This window comes from Branchiostoma belcheri, unplaced genomic scaffold (genome assembly GCF_001625305.1).
Source record: "Branchiostoma belcheri isolate BF01 breed outbred unplaced genomic scaffold, Haploidv18h27 scaffold106, whole genome shotgun sequence".
NCBI lineage: Eukaryota > Metazoa > Chordata > Leptocardii > Amphioxiformes > Branchiostomatidae > Branchiostoma > Branchiostoma belcheri.
Window position 1 is genome coordinate 1,098,897 of NW_017802447.1, and position 22,559 is coordinate 1,121,455.

Below are 22,559 nucleotides of genomic sequence, written 5' to 3' on the forward strand. Positions count from 1 at the left end.
ATTGTAATATCTTTTTTGGGGATTGAAAATTATGCTTTACTATGAAGCATATCTTATACTAGTATTCTTAATGCATCACAAGTATTCTTTGCACTTGGAAATGTGTGAAATACTAGTATATGTTTCTTGTTACTTGTTACATAAGTAATTGAATGTTTTTGTTATATAGTACTGTTACACAGTATCTAATTTTTCCTTCTCCGTACTTCACAGGTGTGCCAGGGGAAGCCTTGCCTGTCAGCTCAGAAGAAGACATCTTTGATATCATCGAGATGAAGTACCTGAAACCATCACAGAGGAGCGAAGGCCAATAACAACCAGGCTCCAAACATCACTCAACACCCCTGCATTTCGGTGGTAGCATCCAGTCTGTCACTGAATTTGGATCTTTCTATTGTTGTAAAGGGGGTGACAGTTCGGAACATTGCTTGGTATTTGTGCATTTGTACCTATTCGTGAAAGGGGAAGTTAATCTTCTGGACTTGCCATGTTTAAAAATGTGGGTGAAGCTTATGTCAAATCAATCATTGTTTTTTCCAAGAAATTCATACATAGACTTCAACACTCTTTCTAAGTGAAGGTCTTACATGTTCCCAATGATTACTGTACAGTTAAACATGAAACAGCTAGGGTTTGTTTTATGTCACTACTATAATAGTCATTTTATATCATGCCAGATAGAGCAGAGAAATTGTGAAGCATAAGTATTTGTAATGTATTTTGCAGGAAAGCAATGTCACATCATTCTGTTTGAGATTTAATGGGAGTCTGCAACCTCAAAACAGTCTTCACTTTCTTGACTGTTACGAAAACAGAAAGATAACCATTTGACTTATTCTCTTCAAATGCCATTGTTGTTTGATACTTGAGTAGATCAGCAAATGTAAGTGTTAGAATAAAAGATATGTGTAACATTAGTGAAATACACTTTTGGTCAAGAAGTAATTTTACATTACTAGTATTTAAAGCAATCAAGTACAACTTTGTTCATGACAGGCAAAAAAAGTCCCGCTTATAAGTTAAAACAAAAGTTATCAGTCTATGTTTGATGTTATTTGTATCCACATGCCAGCTGGCCTGTAACTATAACATCACACTTCTGTGTATATCTGTTTCAGGAAGTTAGCCGGAACTTCTCAACAAATGACACTTAACAGCTGCTTTGTTTTATGTGGTAAAATTATTAGCATCTTGGAACTGTTCACTTTAAAGCTTCCTCAGATTAGTATCATATGAATTTTATTAGTTACCGTCAACAGTACCAAATTGAGAGAATACAGAAATGAATCGTAACCAATTGCATGCTGCACTGAAGAAAATCATAATCATGTGATGCCTATTCGTAGTTTCAATTATATCACATGTATACTTGTTATTCAAGTTACATCTGTTCATATGTGAGGTAATGTACTAGTAAAGGGTGCAATGCATGGGACTGTTGAATAAATGGGAAACCACATGCTCTTGTTTTTGTTGTTTCTTCTAAGTTTTGCACCCCTCCCCCATCCAATATTTCTTTCTTGCCGCTGAAGGCTGATGATAGATTTCCATCTTTGGGTGATTTAGAGTTTATCTTGTCCCCTTCACCTGTGAAGCATCTTCACACCCAAACATTTACCAGCTGTTTGTAATATTGCGTACCCACGCTGTAATATTTTTCATAATTTCTAAAACAAAATCTGTTTCATTACCATGATTATATTTCCTAACCTATCTCTTCAGTGACGTTTTTGAGTATCGTAAATCGTTGCCAAGGAGTAGAGCGGACCGAAAAACTCAAATTCCGCACAATTTTCCCTCTGTATCTCTCCTAGTTCTATATCACATTGTCTCTCTGTTACAATTCCTCCATAACGGATTATTATTTCCGAGAATGCCACATCTGTTTTGTCCCTGTCAATACAGCAGGCATGTTACCGGACGTCCGAGGCACCACTTACCGCCATTCCTGCCGCCCTTCCTGTCCCCTTCATCTGGCCACAGTCGCCACATCATCCTCCCATTTACTGTAATTACTCCTCATTTGCAGGATTTATTGTAGCGAAAATGACTGTGGTTTCGGAACAAGACAACCGATTAAAAGTTCTGTGGGGTGACTCAGGGTTGGCACGCCTTTCTTGACGCTCAGGAACCGTGCTTGCTTTGAAGAGGTGCCAGGCCTAATCATCCCGGCAATGTTTCCTCTCGCTCTAACCTTCCCGAGCTGACAGTGATTTACACAAGCCGATCGTACGACGCCCTCTGGAGGATTCTAAGGGAAACAGGTGTTTATGAGTGTAACGAACCGGTAGATGATGATGAGGAAACATCTTTCTTGCTTCTGCTGGTATTTTTTTCAACGATTCATAAAAATACGATGTTTTCATCGGAATATTTTTATACTTTCAGGTTTAGAATTATATTATCTTTGTAGCGTTCTTTCTACTTTTTTATCTGACGTTTTTATTTTCAATCTAATTGTTAATTACTTTTATTTCAGTTGATAGACTTGATCCGTCTCCCCGAATTTATTATGGGTCCCCTCCATTGGTAACTTGGTTTTCTTCAAAGTTTTTGTTATGGACGTTCAGTTAACATTTACGATGCTTGTAATGTAGATCGATTAATTGCTTGATTAACTTAATTGATTTGTTAGTTAGTTCTATCGATGGCCCCATCCGGACTAGAATGAACCCTGCTTCGTTTAACCGCAAAGATGAGATACGAACGCCTGACCGATAGAATGAATCAACGAAGGTTATGTGGCCCTTATTATAAAGTGGTTGTTCTGGTCAGCAGGACGGAGCCATGAACTCTTCACCTCCCTCATTTCCTGTCCAGGTCCTGCACAAATTTGTTTCTCCACGCCAGAACTCCGCGGCAAGCGATCCGTGCATCAACAAACCACCGGCGGCCCAGCCACTGACGCACGCGTTTTGTTGAAAGTTTTGGCGGGCCTAAGCCGGGTAAAGCCGGTGTGAATGGCGGTCCCGGTCCGGGTACGGTCCGGGCTGTACGCGTGGTGAATCACGCTGCAGGTGGATCAAAGTGAGGGATCACACAACCCACGTCTGCAGCTTCCGGAGAAAGAACAGGGGATAGGGTTTCTGAGGGCGCTACGAACACAGAAAGTTCGGCTATGTTTACTTATGATCAAGCTGAAAAGCTACCAGTTCAGGAGAGACCGTGGAAGTACTAGTATTGCGCAGTGGATGCAGTGGAAAATTGAAATACATTTAATTTGTAAATGCTCTTGCCGAACGAAACAGGCTTTTTGATGGCTATGAAATATGAAGGCAAACTTTATTTGCATAGTCAAGTGCATAGAAGGGCTCTGAACCCAGTTAGGTCATTTTAAACCTTGAACCATGGTATATGACTATGGATGATGATGGATAACGTTATTTGGCGTTTTATTACAACAGTTATGATATCAAACACATTACTATACACACGTATGTTTTTAGTTTGACTCTTCCAGGTTTGACGTTCAACCACAACATCGTGGGTTCCTTCAAACATTCACTGTTTTCCCTACATTCCATTCCATATTTGTCACCACCATTTATCGTAATAGTAAGGACAAGCCCGCGATTCTTATCTCGTGTTCATTTACTCAAATAAAGACCATTTCCGAACAAGGGCAAACACCGCATATTCAACACTCCATCCCTCTGACCTCACCGATATGCTACAGCGATAAACTGACATGTCGCGACAATATTTGTGTCATTTATTACAGGTTACGCCTCAAACCGTCGTGACCTTTTGACCTTCGCCTGCTCATATCATGGCAGTGAGTGTACTAAAGAGCTTTATTGCTCTACAATAGTAACAATGTACAATGTGTGACAACAAGAATGTCACGTAGACATGATTTGGTCTCGGCTACTTGCACTTTTGGAATGAAGTACTATATAAAATAGATGCATGTATGGATAGACATATTGACATGTAATATTGGTAACATCAAATCAAGGACATTTGTCCGCGCTATTGAGTGCATCAAATTTCCTTTTACTACATAATGTAAATGTTACAAGAACATTTTGTGGTGGACCACGTGTTACCTGTATTCGGTTATTCGACTTTTAAAAGACTTTGGTTTAGTTGGAGTCGGGGAATTGTTCAAGATCCAAACAACGTGATACCTGATGGTCTACAAAGTCTTTTCATAGTTCGCACAGCGCTCAACACAAAAATGGCAACATTGCAACGCAATTGTTGTGTGATTATCATCCTTAAAAAACGACCATAAGACCGAAAAGCAGTACAAGATTAGCAGAATTCCTCTGTAATTTTGCCCGGTGTTGTTGACGCATATTTGTGTTTACGAGAACACACCTGTGTCGATCCTGTGTCCCACGGTTTTCTACCGAACACTTACGCACAGGTGTTACTGTAATTCTTTCCTAAACACCCCAAGGTGAACGGGTCATTGTTAGAAATTATTAGCCTCTTGTTTGTTCTCCTCCGTGCATAGATGACCACAAAAGGCAAGCTGTTGTGTTTTATCTGCCGTCGTAATCGGTGAAGTCACTGCTGCGGCGTGCCGGCATGTTTGCAGGTGTATAGCCCATGGCGAGAGGAGAGGGAGTGACGCAAACTATGTAGAAATGTAAACTACACCACACGACTTTCCTCACTCCGCCCAGGACTAAACAATGGGTACCTGGGGAGGTAAAGACTAAAAGTCGGTGAAAGGAAAGGGCTCCGCCTTCCAGTACCGTGCCCTAGACACAGTGGATCATCAACCCACTGTGCCTCAAAAAACACTATAGCCATGGGGGCATCTCTACCTTTTACCTTGTAAATACCTTAGCATAACTATTGACTGAAGACTCTATACTGGTTTCTCCTTGCTGACGTTTGAATTGGCAAAATATCCTTTCATAGATCAATGTTGGAGGAAAGTTACAAGACGCCTTCGTACCGTCAGTTTACCCAAGAGGAAGAGAACATTGCGACGTTTATCGTACACACTACACATCCTCGTGAACTTACGGTTTTACAACACAGCCACGACTGTCCCACGAATGTTCGTCATAAGCTATTGTAAAAGACCACCGTGAAATTTTGGCATTGTATTTGTATTTGAAAATGTATTTGGTTAGTGAACAACCAGTATATCCTGCAATAGTGCAAAATGTATTTCCGATAATATTTAGTTATTTGTTTCGGCGTTGTTAGATAAACAAGGACGGCCGAACATACTAGTAGTAGGACCGGCGTGTAAATTTGGCGGTATTCTTTTCTTCTTCTTCCCTTCACAAACACAGACACGCGCGCGCCAGCCTCCCCAGCCCGTGCCTACAGTTTGACACTTCAGTGTGGAAATGTACGCGTAACTTTCTGTAACGTTCCAACAGCACTCAGGCCAAGTACTTCATACAACATATGGTCATTGTCTACCACGGACTGTTACGTCAGTGTCATAAACAAACCAATCAAAAATAGCCTTTGATATCTCTTGACAAAAGACAGAGCCGATTGAGACGTTGATTCTATTGAGTGACAATTGGTCTGCTTTATTTTGATGAATCCTTTGTTCGGTACATTGAAAGGTAAATCTTGAAGACGCTAATTACGTCAAAGTGATTCGTTATTTGTTGATTACTTTGCAATAAACAGTCCGATTTTCCTGTCAGTCAAGGATAAGGCAAGGGGTGAGCTAGGGTTTTGTTTGTTTTGATTCATCAAATCTCCGAAAGAGTTTCACTTTTGATAACTTTGCTCCCATGGGGTTACTAGTATCCAGCTCTGATTCTGAAATTGTGAGAAAAAAACAGAGCCAGTGCCAGGAGACATTAGATACTGCTGCTCCTTTTGATAAACTAAAGATGATTTGAAAAGTCCTATGACAATCTTTGAAAGTAAGGGAGGCAATACTTCTTTTGAACCATAAGGCGGTTGGATTCTTGAAGTCCTAAGAACCCTTGGAACAAAAATATTAAAGAAGTGTCGTAGAAAGGAAACAGGTTACTTTATGCATTTCCAAGGAGCTTTCGGTTGATGCACCTTAAAGTTTAACCAACCTCCTTAGTTTAACAGGCAACTTTCAATGTATTTTTATTGCCGATATATGTCCAATATTGACGTCATGTGAACGTACGTAGACCCGGACACACCTCTAGAAAAAGAAAGAAACGGAAAAAAAGGAAAGAAGAAAAGAGGATAAAAGGCAGTCTTTTGACCTACCCGCGCCTTGTGTCCATCTGTTCCGCTTGGTTTCATGTCTTTTTCTCTACGTCCGAGGTCTTTTCTGGCGGAATCTTTTTTCACGCATGCCTTTCCCCCGCTTCCCTGTTGTCCGGCCGTACCCCGGGGACAGGTCGGCACCTTTACCCCTGTGATAATCTGGTAATCACGTATTACTTTGATACAGTTTCTCCGATAAGCCTTTTGTCCGTGATGTGTTGTCAGATCTCCCGTACAGGACACTACCATGGGTGGCCTTCCTCACTATTAGGTTCTCTACTGTGCGAAAGAAAATGTATAACAAACAAGCGAAGAAAGACAACAAAGATAAATACGAGTCGTAAGGATGGATATGACAGATGTTTAGTGACAAGCCGGGCATTAGGCTATTTTTCCGGATCAAGCAAGCGACGCTAATGAGTCTGGCGCGCGTGGCTGCAAAATAATCCCCCGAGAAGGATTCACCCGTTTCCAGACGCTCTCGCCGCATGGACAGGGAAGCGCCGAATTCTTTCAGATTGCGTCGGTAACAAAATGGTTAGAAATTGTCGGGAAGTATGTGAGAAAGTCGGGGCGGAATATTTCTCAGCTGGCGGCGGGAAGGTTACCGTGGCGCCGGCGTTATTCAGGTGTCGGACGAGCCCCGTCCACGGCAGCGCATTGGGAAACAGACGAAAGTCTTCTGATAGACAGGTGTGAGGGAAAACATTTGGAACTTGTCTGACACTCGTGGTCGAAAGAACGGATGTATGTGAGCGTTCTTAGCCTCTCCCTTTTCCCTCCTGTCCGGTCAACCGCACATCCCTTTCCCTTCAACTTCAAGGAAATACTACAACAGAATTCATTTCTTTTCTTCCTTCTTTTTTTCTGGCGTACGTGGTCTGAGCAAGGACTTGGTCTGACTCTGAGACGGTCCCGGCAAACTGAAGCCTGTGCCCTTGGTGTTCCCGGGCGATCGTGCCGCCAGCTAGCGGATTTCCACCCGGCTGACTGCCCGCATGTCCCGCCGGCGCGGTTCTCAGCCCGCCGGGGGCCTCGTTCCCTAATTATCACCCCGATGTGACCACCTCTGTCACAGCAGTGCGAATGGGGAGAAAAATGGCGACAATCACACGGCCGACTGAACCCATTGTTCTGTGTAAAGTCACCGTGCCGACATGTCCCCTCAAATGAACTTTCAGTGAGAAATTCAAGTAAATCTGACATCGCTACCAATTTCTTTGTGTTTGATTTCCGAAAACTGTCACTTCTATAACATCATGCGCAGAAATCATCTTAAATACGTTGGAACGGGGAATAGTAATCTGCTAAATTTCAGAGACAACACTTAATGCTTGGGTAAATTTTCTCCTCGCGGCTTCTGTTGGAGACAAGCCAACGGCAATCGATCTGGTCTGGTCTTTTTCTTCGCACAAAAGGGAGACGAATTTGCGGTCCTAATGATGATTATACACTAGTCTGCCATTTTAAAGTTGTCTTGTCTTAGCCTACAACAAAGCACAAGGAGTTCACTTTTTCTCTGTCGTCAAGTGAAAGAAAATTGATGACCTTTTACGTCTGCGTTCTCTTTGTGTTTCTTTTTTTCTCGTAAGTGTGCGCCACGTTTCTTTTTCGTCCATAGAGTGTTTTTGTTGTTTCTATCCCATTCTAGTCTTTACAAAATCCGTTTTTTTGTGCTTTTGAGTCGGAATGAATGCTATTGAGTGGCTGTCACTTAAAAGAATGCTGCACATGCCGCCGTTACACAATAAAGCACCCTGACGGTCGGAAAAAAGAGCAGGCCAATGAGAGAGGAGGACAGTTAGGGTGTAGTTCGGGGACTTTATCGACTTTTAGCAAAGACGTGCGAAACGCTGCCATAAATAAAGAAGGCAGTCAAATTTTCACACGGAAGGTGCCACAAGTAGACTCGACACACACCCGCAACCCCCATCTGAAACAATAACCACCATTAGGCCCCGCCTTCTTTTCCTTTTGAACGCACGCCGGGAACCCTGGGAGCAAATTAACGCACAAAGGCGCCCGCCGTCACTACAGACAAAAAGTTTGGCCAAGGTAATTAAGCAAATTATTCCAGATTATCTTTGACAGCGTCGGTCCGTCCTCTCATGTGCGGCGCTGATGAAAAAGCGCACAAGTTGACGTATCGGGTCGGCGCTGGTATTTAAACCCGGTCTGGCCGCTGCCGTGTCAGTTCCCGAGCTGTTCTCGCCCAGTCAGCCCGTCTTCTCCCGCTCCCGTCCACTCGTGCCAGCCGCTCCGCGACAAGGATCTTCCCGTAACTTGTCCACACCGTAGACTTGGATTATTATTTACTCTCCTGCTCGTCTCTACTACCGAGGACAACGATGTCGATCTCCCTGCTACAGCTGTCCCTCCTCGCCGTCCTGATCACCGTGATGGTCCGACAAGTCGTCGGCACCAACAACGTCAGGCCGCCGACCAACCACATCAAGACGGTCGGTAGGAACGCGACAGTCACGGAGAACGAGGCCAGCCGTGAGGTGGAGGAAGAAACATTTGAGGTAGGTTCTGTTACGGCTCTTTGAAATTATTTTACGTCTTAACTTCGTTTTTATTTATTGGTGAGGTTAAAGTGTCACGGCTGTGTGACTCTCCAGGGTACGTGTTCTTACGTCCAGGGCACTTGCCCCGAAGGACAGGGTGTCTCAACACACGGTTCACGTGTTGAACCAGCCTGGGAGTCTGTTATGGCTACGTGTAACTGCCATAAACCTGTTTGACGTTCGGCCACTAAAACTTTACATTGGAGGTCAACCGTGGTTACACATTGACAGGATTGGGGGATTTCTTTTTGGGAAGCTCCATTTGGCTGCTATTGACGCACTTCGTCAGAAATAGCTTTTGGGTTGTAACAAAGAGTATTTTTACCCTCATAATGCCTTTTATGTGTCCACATTCCTTGCTAATGTAGCTAAACCTAGGCGCAATGGCGTTGTCATAGAATATCGACTAAGTTTTCGGTCGTCCATTTTATTCCTATATTCATGAGAATTTTGGTGCTTAGCCGTGAATTTGTAGAACAAGGGTACCGACAAATGTCGTCCGGACCCCCCGGACACGGGTTCTATTCCCGTGTGTTGGGAAGCAGCGTGTGGCTCATGGATCAAATCCTAGTCCGTCAGCACCTGTGGCGAGAGATGTGATCCATCGTGGCAGTTGAAATTACCGAACGACCGGGGTGCGAGGTTATCTTCAGCAAACATACATTGGCAAGATCGTTTCGTGGTCTTTTCAATGGTAAAGATATATCAGACACAAGCTGTGGAAAAAGCACCATCAAATTGCTAGTAATTTGCTACACTGAATTTTATAAACTGGTCGCGCCGTCCGCATTTATTTTCAAACTTGTCAGTCTTTTTTTCTGACTTGCTGCAAATGGCTGCACACAAGGTTGGGGCGTAGGTACCCTACAAAGAAGACTTGTGGACAATACGCCAAGTCATCACGTTCTTGCTGTTATTTTGAACGGTACATCAGACGTGAAAAGGTCTTCCGTTTCTATCTAAACATCAAGCTCATTCTGCTATCGCTGGCGGCGTTTCTGTTTTGGCAACATGTTCACCTAACACAAACTGAGTTGTTGAAACATACCGTGCACTTGCCGTAGCTAGTGCCAAATTTGCCAACCGTTCTTTATTGAGATTTCTTCAAACCGGCCTTTCAGATTAGCCCAGTGTTAGGTACTTGCGTCTCGCGAGATTTAAAACGTGTTTGCAGAGATGTGCTTCAGTGCGAGTAAACATAAGACTGAGGATGTAGAAACCACAGTTTTCCTCCCTAATGAGGTTGTAAATGATTATAATCAGCGGCAACATGGATGAGATCACCGTCCGGACTCGCTGCATAGTTTTAAGGTGACGGGAACGCGCTGTACGAAGATCGGCACATGTCATTTTGATGAATTCCAAAAAATCCACAAGTGCCCTCGCTTTCTCACCGCGGTCTCAGTTTGTATAATTATGGTACGAGCAGGTATTGTGAGCGACAACAAATTTCTTTGTTGGGGATTTCCGAAGTAAATATTGATCCCAAAATACGCATGTAAAAGGTAATGAGCGCCCAGTTTCCACTCACAACAGTAAAACATCAACCGTGGTTCCTTGCTCTGGGCGAAGACAGATACTTCATGCGAAATTCCTCATGTACTGACTGAAATTAGTTCGAAACTGGGAAGCGTTTTCTGTGCAGTTCCGGGAAGGAACTTCAAAGACGTTGAAAAGCCACGTTTCTATTCTGAAGTACAGTGGCTATTTCTGTCACCCGCAAGAAAAGGTGGAATGAAAAGCATCGAGGAGAATAAAAGCCGGAACCTCCGGTGGTAGTTGGTACAGGGCAAGCCTTCCTTTTCATCTGGCACGACCCTGTGAAACTGCCCCTTTCTTCTTAAACCGGGTTCGCGTTTAGCCCTCTTTTTTGTCGTGAGAGAGCGCACTCAGTGGGCTTTCTATAATACCTTGCCAGCCTGGCTATTGTTACCTGTACCCCAACCGTTCAACGATTGTCGGCCTCCCCCAAAACGTCACCAGCTCGCTTGACACTGCTTCATGCGCCTTCATTTACCCAACTTCGCACAGGCTCAAATCTTAAATCCGGAAACGTTTCAACTGGTCTCCCCGGCCTGTTTTGACAGTAAGGTCCAATCTTGATCCCCGGGAAGACGCCTTTCCTGGTCTTTGTTTGAAACACTTCAAAGCCTCGCGACTTTCCGTGACAAGATTTAACCGTCTTAAAGGATCGGTAGTTGTTACATCTCTCGCCAATCCCTTCTTTCTTCCCGGGTAGAGTTACCGAGTTCACATCGGTGAGCCGGTTTCCCACCCTTGGTTAGCAGTAATGACATTGGAGGACGCGCGTGAGGACGGGAATATCGGAGGAGATTTTTTTTCTCCTGTCGGGCGAGAAAAAGGGGGTGTTGTCATCACAGTGGGGTGTTGCGGCTTTCCGAGAGAGGTGCCGAGGATTTGTTCTCCGTTCTCACGGCGTATTAGCAGGGAGGTGCAACACGACCCGACAAGGGTGTGTGAGCGCGTGGCTCCGGTCTACCGTCTTGCGGCTTCAGACTGACCGCTTTGAACCCCTCATTGTCGCCTGGTGCGTTCATGTTAGTATGTCGGTGTAGGAACATGTCTCTCGGCATGAACGCGTGGTCTATGTGTTTTCAGTCCGTTTTGTCTGTTTCACTAGTATCCGACCAAGCATTTCTAAGATTCTTTCCACTAATTAATGTCTTTATAGCGAAGAAGTTATTTCAGATTATAACAGTATTGCTTATTAAGACGTGTTATTGAGACTTGCATATTCTTTGATCAGAAAATGCTAATACCACAAGACAATTGGACACCAACAAAGTAATCGTCACACAAAGATCTCCCCAAATATATGGATTTAATTACCGACTGTGTCAAAAAGACGCCAATACTTCTCAGGTCAACTGTGAAAAACTCGGCAGATGATCGGAAAAGTCCACAATACACCTGTGAAAAACGGACCCCGACACCCAGATGATTCTCACCTCTGGACTTCAAAGCTTGGCGTCTTTTTCCCGCCTTTTGCAAAGAAGTATTTGTTGCCTGTCCGGTAACTGTTGTCATCGCCATGTAACGTTTTGCCTTTGGGCTATTTTGATTTGTCCTTCTAGTCATATATGTCTTGTTTAACGGTGAAAGAAGTAGATAAGTTAGCATTTCCTGGTGTTATATGTGTATTCAGCACTAACAGAATGTTGTTTTTTATTCCTCCCTTCAGGTCAGATGTTTTGACGACGAGTCCTGCAATGCTGACGAGTTCTGCCACGGGCGGAGGGAGGAGAAGGTCTGCCTGCCGTGCCGCCGCCTCCGCCGCCGCTGTAACCGCGACTCCATGTGCTGCAAGGGGAACGTCTGCCTCAACGGCATCTGCGTCAGACCCCGGGAACGAGTGGCGCTGGAGGGACGTCGTCATGACAACGGAGAGGAACGAGAGGAGGAGCCGCAGGTGGAAGAGACGACTGAGACTGCGGACAGCCGAGAGACCTTTCAGGACACCAAGGAAACCTTTCAGCGAGGTAAGAATCGACTAATTCACGGAGAGCTACACTTTACTATGGTTCAAGTAAAGTTAAGAAGCATGACTCCAGAAATTATGTCATGAATTTGGAAAAACATTGACATTGTTGAAGTCTCCACGTCTGTTTAACATGTCGCTGACCATGTGTGTTGTGTATGTTTCAGGTTCGGCCTGGTCTCGGTGCCTGAGGTCGTCAGACTGTCAGGTGGGCCTGTGCTGTGCGCGTCACTGGTTCTCCAAGGTCTGCAAGCCCATGCTGACGCAGGGAGACGCCTGCACCCGGCCGGACAAGCGCACGGTCCCCGGCGAGCTGTTCCAGAGGTGTCCGTGCGAGGAGGAGCTGTCGTGCCGGCCGAGCAGAGACGTGGTGGTGGAAGGGAAGCCCAGACTGTACACGTGCCAGCAGTAGGACAACAGCCCACGTGGGACGGACATTATTATCCTGAGGCGTGGGGAAGTTTTCCGACCCCTGCAGGAGTTTATCGGACAGATATCAAGTGTTGTTCTATAGCAGCAGGCAGCAGGGAAGGACGCCCGCTCCAATTTCGGCCCAACAAGACGCATCAAAGCACACACCGGACTCAGTAAACTGTTACAAATCTGCCCTGGCTTTAATCCCCGCTCACTTTGAGGGATACCGCCCCTGTCATTAGCGATGTGTCAGAAAATCCCTCAGCTCTGCTGAAATAATAGAAAAAGTATCAGACGACCCTCGTCTGTAACATCACAGACCATCTTTGTTCCAATACTGTAGTCATGTACTGTATAGGGTTTCCGCTATTCAATAAAAAAGAAGCAAGAAGAATTTTTTTGCCGGAAGCATTATGATAATTACAATATCAATCAAATGACCGCTTCTAAGTTAACGCATGGCCGAATACCTCAGACGTTTTCTACCTTTGCTGTTCATTTTTGTGTACTCTGTTTTTTATCAGTGCAGACTGGACTGAAATTAAAATTGCTATGCGTGGGGCGTGGAAACGACGACTTTTCGACCCGGTCGGCGCTGTGTAAACTACAAAATACTCGAGATCTATTTATCTAGATTGTATTTATTTAGATGTGCTCTTGCAGATAACTTTATTTTGATATGATTGCCTCTTTGTAAATAATACTCTCTCCCGTTGTGTAATTTAAATGAGTTCGGAGGTTTACCTGTACAGAAGTCTGTGGTTTTTGTTGACAATAAACCATGAAAAATATTCACAAACAACGAGTGAGCTGTCTCTTTGATGTGGTAATTCTCGACTAGGTTGTCTGTCTTTTAGGATATCCAACTTTGTAAATTGAGATCGAATGACAATCATTTTACAAACGTTTGAAATGCCGCTATCATATTAGACCACTTTTCTACCTCTTGTATCTCACACCGAAAACATTAATATTAGAGAAAAAACAGGTATTCTACCGTACATTCTTCTAGAACACATGGCTACACATACAGTGTAGACAGACCTTGAAAAGACTTAGTTTCTTGTTTTGCCTTAGGGGAAATATTGATATCAGACAACACTATGTTAAACACTAAAAAGTACCCTCGCAGGAAGAGAAATTTGATACTGCACCTATTCCACTACTGAAGACATTTCAGACCTTCTAAAAAGAAAAAAAAACTAAAAATCTTCCAAAGTCACTTGCCATCAACAATGACAAGGCCTATATTTTGATCGAACATAGTACGTGTATTGTAGTTATATTCGAGTATACAATAAAACTAGTTAACAAACAAGAATTGGATAGCATGAACGTTCATCCGTGTTGGATAATTGGATAGATGTTTAATTTGTAGCAAGGGTTGAATTTAAAGCTCCAAGTTTGTAGAAATATCGTTTGGTGTCCGTTTTCAGTCGTATCTCGGTCCTATCTTTCTAATCTGTCACGTGCGGACGATGCCCGACTAATTCGCAACCAATCGCAAGTTGTCAGCGTCTGAACGATAACAGTAGGAGTTCTTGTCTGATGTGTGGACGTGTGAGACGACTTCGCTGTTTTCTGAGAAACGTAGCTCGTTTGGTGTGTCAACACATACGTATGGATGCGTATGTTTGTTGCCGCCGATGTTGTCATTGTTTATTTTACTGAAGGAAGGTGTTCTTACTCATCTAAAGTTAGAATGGGGGCATTTCCGCTGTGGGTACAACAGGCAGCGATGAAATGTACATGTTTGCTGTATATTTAGATTTGCGTGAAAAAAACGTCCCTTTCAAAATATACTTACATGAAGTCAGGAGCAGACAAAATCATATTCATCTCAGAGACATATGCTAATAATACAAAACTGGGGGAGGGGGCGAAATTCCTTTTGTATTCGTAGTGTTCTTTCCGTTCTTCTATCTTTCCAGTACACATTTTTTTTCTTTGCAGTACAAGCAAGCAAGCAAGCACCAACCGACCGACTGGCCAACGAACGAACCAACCAACCAACCAACCAACCAACCAACCAACCAACCAACCAACCAACCAACCAACCAACCAACCAACATCAACCTGTGACAAAGCACATCGTAAATTTTCGATATTTCACCTTTTTTTTAAATCTCAGCTATCTCCTTGCGTTTAGCAAGATCTATTTGGTTGTCTCTCTCCTGGATTTGTGTTGGCCAGGCTGTCCGTTGTTCACGTTTAAAATCTAAAATACTAATCACAAACAAAACTCAGCATTGTCTGTTTTCCCAGGTAAATGACAGTTTTTAACTTGTCCAAACCCCGTTATTATTCCGATCAAACGTCCTTTCATAAACAGGAGATATTATATTAGCCAGATACGCAGGAAATGCTCCCGGCGAAAAGGCGAGTCGATTTAACCTATAATCATGAACACACAGTCAACGATCTGTCAAAGTGCCAGCGGAACCTGTGGGTGGGGAGGGGGGCACTTATTACCCAATGTCCGGAACGATCAAGCATCGTAAACTTTGAGTGATTTCCGACCTTAGGAAGTGTGGTAGAGACCTAGATATCATGAGACGTTGTTGGGGACGTTTAACAGTTTAAAACTAGTACTGAGTCATTGACTTTGGGAAATATGACATGCGCCTATGAAGTTACAATGATATTCAATGAAAATATTTTCACTGCCTGGTACATGTACATTCTAGGGACTAACAAAGCAGATCTACAATGATTGATTGTCAAGCGGAAGACAACGAATCACGTTAGATGTTGAGTAAAATATTTTGAAAATCGGAAAGATTATGCAAAAAAAAGCAGAAATTTGAAGTCGAGAAATACTGATAAATAGATGAGATAAAGCCACCGTCTATATAAATATTGACAGCTTTTTTGCCCTTTCCAAAAGTTTTCTTGAATTTCAGTACACAATAAAAGACGTCGGAAATATTTCCCTTATTACAGTAAACCACTCATGCCACTAGGCACACCTTTTTTGTCTCCCGCATAATCGACTGTAGTGTAACATACTAATTAATGTTGCGTTTCAACTACCGGTCTGTTGTACGTCACATTAGACTATGATTGGTCTTCTGACAGTTTTTGGCGCCACGAGAGCGAAACAAGAGGACGCTGTATTATTTACATTACCTCACCTGCATATCTTTCTCAGTTCTTAACTTCCTGCTGAAAATCGGCGGACCTTTTAACAACAAATAATCAACATTTTTATAGATACACTCCATCGTTCACAAGGTGTTTTTCAGTTGCATTTTTCCTTTACAGAAATATGTGTTTGTTACGTCATAAATGACATGATAATTATTTCCAAAAGCAATCTCTCTTAATCAGAAAACAAAGAGTCATTCACTGATGACCCTGACCAGATTTCCCTGTGATCAAAATCAGACTGTAAATTTAAAAAAAAACGTCGTTTCCGACGTTCTGGCGCCATGAAATCTATTTCACTGCTCCTCAGTAAGTACTAAGTAATTATCCGTCGGTGCTGACACTTTGACGATTGTTGTGTTGTGACATTGTTGTGTATGGTACAGACGAGTCTGGGGTATCTCAGACCGGTGCCAAGTGACGGGTCATACCTGTGGTGAGATCTGGCGCCCGGGTTCGGGATGGCGCCCAGGTAAACGGGAGAGGGGTGACGTTGACAAATTGACGGCAAACATGGAATCTGTGACCCGTGGTGACCTCGGCGACACCTCGACTGAGAGCACACTTAACACAAACATCCATAACCCACGGGTACGGTCCGACCAAGGAGGTTAGAACAACCACCACCGTACAGCAGGGTCAAGGAGACTCAGGGGTATCTGCTGGGGTGCCCCAAATGTCGATTTTAACTACCATTTTATTCATAGCGATGTGTACACAATGTAGTTGCTCTATATTAGAGCAAGGAGGTTGTAACCTTGTTGATTAGAGCTGTAAGAGAACTCGAATGGGAATGGAGATTGTAAGCATGGAATACTTCTTTGAAAGCGCATTTTGAAACTCTACAGTTGACTTGAACATTTGGACATGAAGAAAGAAAGAAAGAAATGAAGTAATGATGAATGCAGTAACCATTCCTCAGAATTATGAAAAAATCCCAAGTCCTCCACATATATCGGTCCAGTCAGCGGAAGAGTCTGTCACTATGGTAACGTGTCACGTGACATTCCTCCCTGCCGCCGGAACGTTCTAATCATCCCGCGCGATGTCTTGTGAGAAACTGTCTCCACATAATTATGCGGTCTGCAGCGGGGCAAGGAAAGATCTGCTACATATCATATCATTGTCATCAGTTGTCGTCTGGGGGTCTGTCAGTTGTCTGTCGACATGTCGCGATGGAGAAGGCTTGTCATTTTAAATACATGAGATGGTTCTGAAGTCAACTGTGGTCCCCATCTCTGTAGGGGATTGTGGGATACCTCAAAAGATCCGACCCAATACCGTCCCGACATGCGACGAGAACTGCGAATCTACAGTTTTGAAAACAAGAGATTTTAAAGATATCCCACTGTGTCTTTTAAAAAATGTTTGGAGCTGGTTACATAATGTAGCTGAGCCTTTAAAATGCCGCCAAATGTCCTGACCGAAGCGACTTAAAATGCCCAGGTACGGGCATAACCTGAGAACTATGTCCACGGTGTTTACTGGTGTCACACAAATGTCAACACCTGTGATTAGTGTTTTTAGAGCGTTTCTTTCGTGGCATGAGAAATATCCCAGAATGTTAGGTAAACAACCACGACGGAACCTATGCAAAAGCGCGGTCACCTACGTAGTATGATTTTTGTCGCAGTTTATTTGTAAAGACTTACAGATCCTTAGAAGGCTGTGAAATGTCCTTTAGACGATGAAACGTCTTCGGTGACCCCCCGTTTTGGGGATGATACTATGGCCTATGTTGCATATACGGACAAGCAAGTTACATACAGAGGATAGTTACGTACCCACAGCAATATAGGCACAATAACAACAGCAAACTATTCACCGTCAACACTTTCGCACCGCATCCTCTCCCTCAAGGCCAGCCAGCTGGCCTCCAGTAATTATCGCGTTTGCAGAAGTGATCACAAACGTCGTGCTATGTTTACAGCTGGGGGATATTTATATGAATTCATCCTAAACCAAAGGGTTTTCCGCACCTCAAGCATGCACGCTAAAGACAAGACTTCCGATACGGCTCGGCTGGACTTTTCCAGCCCTGTTAGCTAGGACAATACGTGCTTAAGACGGGAATTAAGGCTGGAGTAAGGTCATCATCGCTTCCTGTACGCGTGATCACCATTTGTCCTCAATTCGTGGCGCATCGGGTTTGAAATGAATTCTATGTTGATGGAAATTGAATTTTCCTTGCATGAGACTTCGTAGCAGCTATACGTTTCGCAAACCCTAACATAAAATCTTGCATGTCGGAGAAAATTACATCTAAATTATATGTCAAATATATTTTAGATGTAATTTTCTCCAACATGCAAGAAACCTTGTGCAATGATTGCCAAGCCAGGTAAATATATACTATGTTACCGTACAAAAATGTTCAATCTATCGGACAAGGCACTACCAAAATAGAAAAGTTGCACCTGTAATGTTGGCCACAAGAGGGCGTAGCTCAATGCTAAGGTTATCATTACGTATACCCCATACGCCCACTTGACGTTTCTCATCCGCATAATCTAATAATAGCTCCACATCCCTCATATCTTCTAATCTGCCTCAAGTACAAGCTGTTCTTGTACTGCGTACGTCACTTACAAAGCCCCGATAAGCCTTTAAACATAGCATATGCGATATTAAAAGCGATTGAACAAATTATTTTTAGACTACATGTATATTTAAGACGGGCTTTCGGATGTCACGTCATACCGGTCTTACGGTAGCTGTGTTCTTTGAACAAAAGAAATCTGTTTTTGGATGGACGTCAGTAAAATCAAAGCCAATAATTTGAATAAACACTTGTGGCATATCACGAAAAGTGTACAACCAATTCAGACAGCAATTACAAAAGTGTATATGCAATAAGTACTATGATTGACGGTGTCAAATACATTTTCTCTCTCAATTCTCCTCCCGAAAGACCAATGACCGGTCATGCCCTGTGTGGGTGAGACTTTATCCTTGTGTTGACAACTTGCGAACGGATCATACGAAATTTAGTGATTTTTTTTGTTAAAAAATCACCCCTCTGAAAAATAATACCACCATAATCCAGTTATTTATGTCGTCTCTTGGCAGAGTGCTTGACAGTTTGCAACCAAGACTGGGCTGGAAACGATGAGAAAAGTTATTAAACTTGGTTGGAAATCAAGATAGCGGACGTCAAATTTAAAACGACTACATGCATATAATCATGATACCGAAATCTATTACGTAGAAACATTTCATGGATTTGTAACTTGAAATGGTTTATAATGAAATCTTTTGTACCCTGATGTTCATGTAATGTGCAGAGAACCCCTTATTTCGTTGCTATGGTAACGCAGACGACAGTTCGAGCACTCGGTGCAGGTGTGCGTGAAGATTTCTATCCACACCTGGCCGGAAGAAAAACAACATAATAATCGCCTTTTGTAGTGGCTAAAAAAGGGGTAGCAAAAATTCTTCAACTCTATTACATGTCTTTTCCAGGTATTTGCTTGTTCCAGAATTCTTGTTGAAACAGTGAACTTCGTGTTTTATGTGGTAAGGACCTCGCCCTTTGAAGCGCCACCTTGCGGTTTGATTCTCACTACTAGAAAACTTCAGCAAAGACTGCTACAGAGAAACACAGCCTCGGCTGGCTGTTTCCTTGACTTTTTATCCACTTATATTATAAACCTTTGCACATCAGACTACAGAGTGATACAGGAACATATGGTTATTATGTGTACAACCTTCCTCCTCATTAAAGAAGAATGAAAGCACGGATAGAGGATTTTCTGTTTGTCATGTTATAAACTGTTCTGTGTGTTAAATTATTTTTAAAACTCTCGTTATCATTGAGATTGAAGACATTGAACATCTTTCTCTCATATTTTTTCTTGCCTTTTGGCTTTCATTGACATTTGCCTCTTTTTACCGTATTTAGCAAGTGTCTCCATTGTTTTACTGGCACGCCTTGAGGAAGGTACAGGCGACTTGAGGGTCCAGGATTTGGTCCAGCATCTTCATGACATCCGGGTACTTCTCATCCACCATTGTCTGACACTGGAAACAAAACACGGAGAAGAATTAATATCTTCTTCCTCTCTTATGAAGCCGTTAGTCTATAATCAACTATTTATGCTCCTAGTCAGAGATTCTATGCCAATTCTAGGTAGACCTAGCCTACAATATGACTAGTGAAGTTTCCACTAAGGAAAATATAACGGTAAAACCTACCTCGGTCTGCACTATGACCGGCAGGCGCGCACAGAAGTCATCCATGAAGCCCTTGATGTACCACTGTTAGGGGGAAGATGGAGTAACAAAACACTTTTAAAATCAGTTCGCTATGTCAGCACTAATAATTGAATATCTCTTCTTTGTTCTACCTTTAAATTTGAAACGTTTTTGGCCGTATCTATACATACATGTATATCATGGTACATGTATATATGACTTTGATGAATCTAAGATCTTACCTGATAACTGTCCACCTCGTCCTTCACAGCGCTGACCAACATCTCACACAGATGGCACTCAATCGTCACATTCGAGCCCTGGCAGGACAAGGAGATGGGCGCAAAAATGAAATCTAAAAAGCTTTACAATAGCGACACATTTCCTATACTTGTACTTATGAATCAGAGAAGAGAAAGGTGATAGATGTAATTGTATACAATGTTTTGTTCCTTTCAAAGTAACAAAACATTGTCAGGGTTGTTGACACATGAAGCGGTGCACATGGGGGAAACGTTGTTGCTAACTGACCTTGAAGTTGTTGCTGTGTTTCTTTGCCAGTGCGCTTCCTATGTGGGAACAAAAAAGACAAGAGTTCAGTACTTCTTTAACCGCCCACTGACCAACCTAATCGACTTACACCATCTGCCAGTGGCCCCCTAGAGGAGTACAAAGGCACGACAGTTGTGTGGAATGTTTCTACTCTCACCTGCAGCATCACAGATCCCCAGGTCCTTACACACCGCCGACGGTTCCAGCTTCTCTATCAGGTATGCCATGAACATCGGGCCAACGTTATCAAGAGTACTCAAGCACTGCAGGGAAAGACGAACAATTAAAAAATCAATGCAATACAAATACATGTACTTCATTCAATTTTGCTCTGACAAGAAGCAGTAAAAGGGTAAGAACATGTTTTGAAGATCATCTAAATTTAAGTAGTTCGATGATGATTATCAATTTGAACTTATATGTTATACATGTCATTAAAGTAGAAGTAGACCTTTAATCACCTGAGAGCTTTCTGCTGCTGGCAAGAGCATGCATGCCTTCTCCAGCAGTTTCATTATCAGCTGCTGGGTGTCGCTTTTGGCCAGCTCGGCTCGCACCGCTTCTCCCAAACTCAGGCACTCCAAACACTTCCAGAAAGGTGAAAAGAAACAATAAACGCATGAAATATATTGTCAATTATATATCATCACAATGTGCGTTTTTTATGCTTAGCTTCGTAGAAAGAAAACACATTGTTTTTGTTCTGTTTCTTCTTCCTCAAACAAATACGGTCAATGACCTGGACCGGGCGTCTGTCACCATAGTAACTGGTGTTTAGATTATGTTGCAAGTTGCAGGACAGAGAAGGGGCTAGCGCTGGTCATCGTATATATGAATGTGTTTGACTAAGAATGAACAGAGCAGACGTTTGTTAGACCATTGTGAAGGTAAACATTGTGCATTTGCAGCAGCAAGGAATATTCACAAATATTAATTTCTTGTCATATCTCACCCAGTAGATTCCTTACCTGCTTCAAATCTTGCACTTCATTTGTGTGGATGGAGAAGGCCTGTTTGCTGATCTCCTTGTGCTGCGCCTGCGCAGATGCTACAAACAGAAAACGTAGTATCATTGGAAACACTACTTTCAACACATTCAACTCTGGAAATGCAAATGTAAAGGGCCATCGGATGCTAAAACGGATTGGTATTTAGTATACAGCTGCACTATTGTTATTCTATAGGAAGAATGTCAGCAGAACGGTCTGCGCCTGCGCGAAACCGAGATATTTTCACTTTTTCTTGGACATTTGGTCAAAGCCCCATCAGACTTTTGCTCCTTATAGAAGATATCTTTTTTTCGACACAAGATTTGAACACTATAGACCAGATGCCATCCTCTTAAAGTTAAACATTATATACGTATACCGCTTACCTTAGCTTGTAGCGCTGTGTTGCTGAACAAATAATGTAGGTCACCATGAAAGTTCTACCAGTTCACCGGACCTTTACTTATACTATGACAAAACGCAAACCAGCTGCCTACTTACCGTAGTGACCCAGCACGCAGAGAAACACACAGATAACAGACCACCGGTACATCTCTCCTCTTACCTAACTAGAAACTACGGTACGGGAAGAAGCCGTGTCTACAGCTAGCTATGTATTCCCAACTTCCTGTTGTTGGGTGCGCAGCTGTGTATAGGTCGAAGTTTACACAAGCCGTGTGTCTTGTGACCCGTTATTGTGTGTGGAACGAGTGGAACGTGATAAGACTGATCTTTAGACTTTGCTAGTCAACTGTGACATCAGCAGGTTTGGGATTGGTGTATCAGTATCAATGAGTTACGTTTTACTTGGAGATAAGCCCAATCGTTAATTAAATACTTAGTACGATATATGATTGTTTATTGACTCGACAAAAGTGCTGGGACTTTCGTATGGTCTACTACAACTAAGATCGAACAGAGCTAAATACTTGTATGGATGAAGTCACCCTACGTACAGAATATATGTATGTGACATTAGAGTTTGAAGTATTCTCTAACATACAGTCTCCAAGATTTGAA

General features: G+C 42.9%; 4 protein-coding genes across 5 annotated transcripts in view; 2 read left to right on the plus strand and 2 right to left on the minus strand.

Moving 5' to 3' along the window:
- The window catches only part of LOC109478764 (DNA polymerase beta-like), a 9,048-nt gene extending 8,189 nt beyond the window's left edge, over positions 1-859 (plus strand). For both annotated transcript variants that reach the window (XM_019780523.1, XM_019780531.1), the window contains exon 14: positions 214-859. In XM_019780523.1, coding sequence (XP_019636082.1) covers positions 214-314 — 101 coding nt within the window. In that variant the 3' untranslated portion in view covers positions 315-859. The remainder of the gene's footprint in view (positions 1-213) is intronic.
- Positions 1-2,187, minus strand: part of LOC109478736 (igLON family member 5-like) — a 27,303-nt gene extending 25,116 nt beyond the window's left edge. Inside the window, exon 1 of the mRNA XM_019780510.1 lies at positions 1,941-2,187. Within this exon, the coding sequence (XP_019636069.1) occupies positions 1,941-1,973 (33 nt within the window). The 5' untranslated portion in view covers positions 1,974-2,187. The remainder of the gene's footprint in view (positions 1-1,940) is intronic.
- Positions 2,188-8,221: 6,034 nt separating this feature from the next.
- LOC109478986 (dickkopf-related protein 1-like) lies at positions 8,222-13,456 on the plus strand. The gene is made up of 3 exons (XM_019780823.1): positions 8,222-8,702; positions 11,947-12,244; positions 12,411-13,456. Exons 1-3 carry the CDS (start codon positions 8,526-8,528, stop codon positions 12,653-12,655), a joined length of 720 nt encoding a protein of 239 aa, XP_019636382.1. The 5' UTR covers positions 8,222-8,525; the 3' UTR covers positions 12,656-13,456.
- Positions 13,457-19,691: 6,235 nt separating this feature from the next.
- Positions 19,692-22,192, minus strand: LOC109479137 (prosaposin-like). The gene is made up of 8 exons (XM_019781008.1): positions 22,041-22,192; positions 21,519-21,598; positions 21,012-21,137; positions 20,708-20,813; positions 20,530-20,567; positions 20,241-20,318; positions 19,999-20,061; positions 19,692-19,824 (listed from the first exon to the last, which is right to left on the minus strand). The coding sequence occupies exons 1-8, from the start codon at positions 22,090-22,092 to the stop codon at positions 19,723-19,725; spliced, it is 645 nt and encodes a 214-aa protein (XP_019636567.1). The 5' UTR covers positions 22,093-22,192; the 3' UTR covers positions 19,692-19,722.
- Positions 22,193-22,559: the final 367 nt, after the last annotated feature.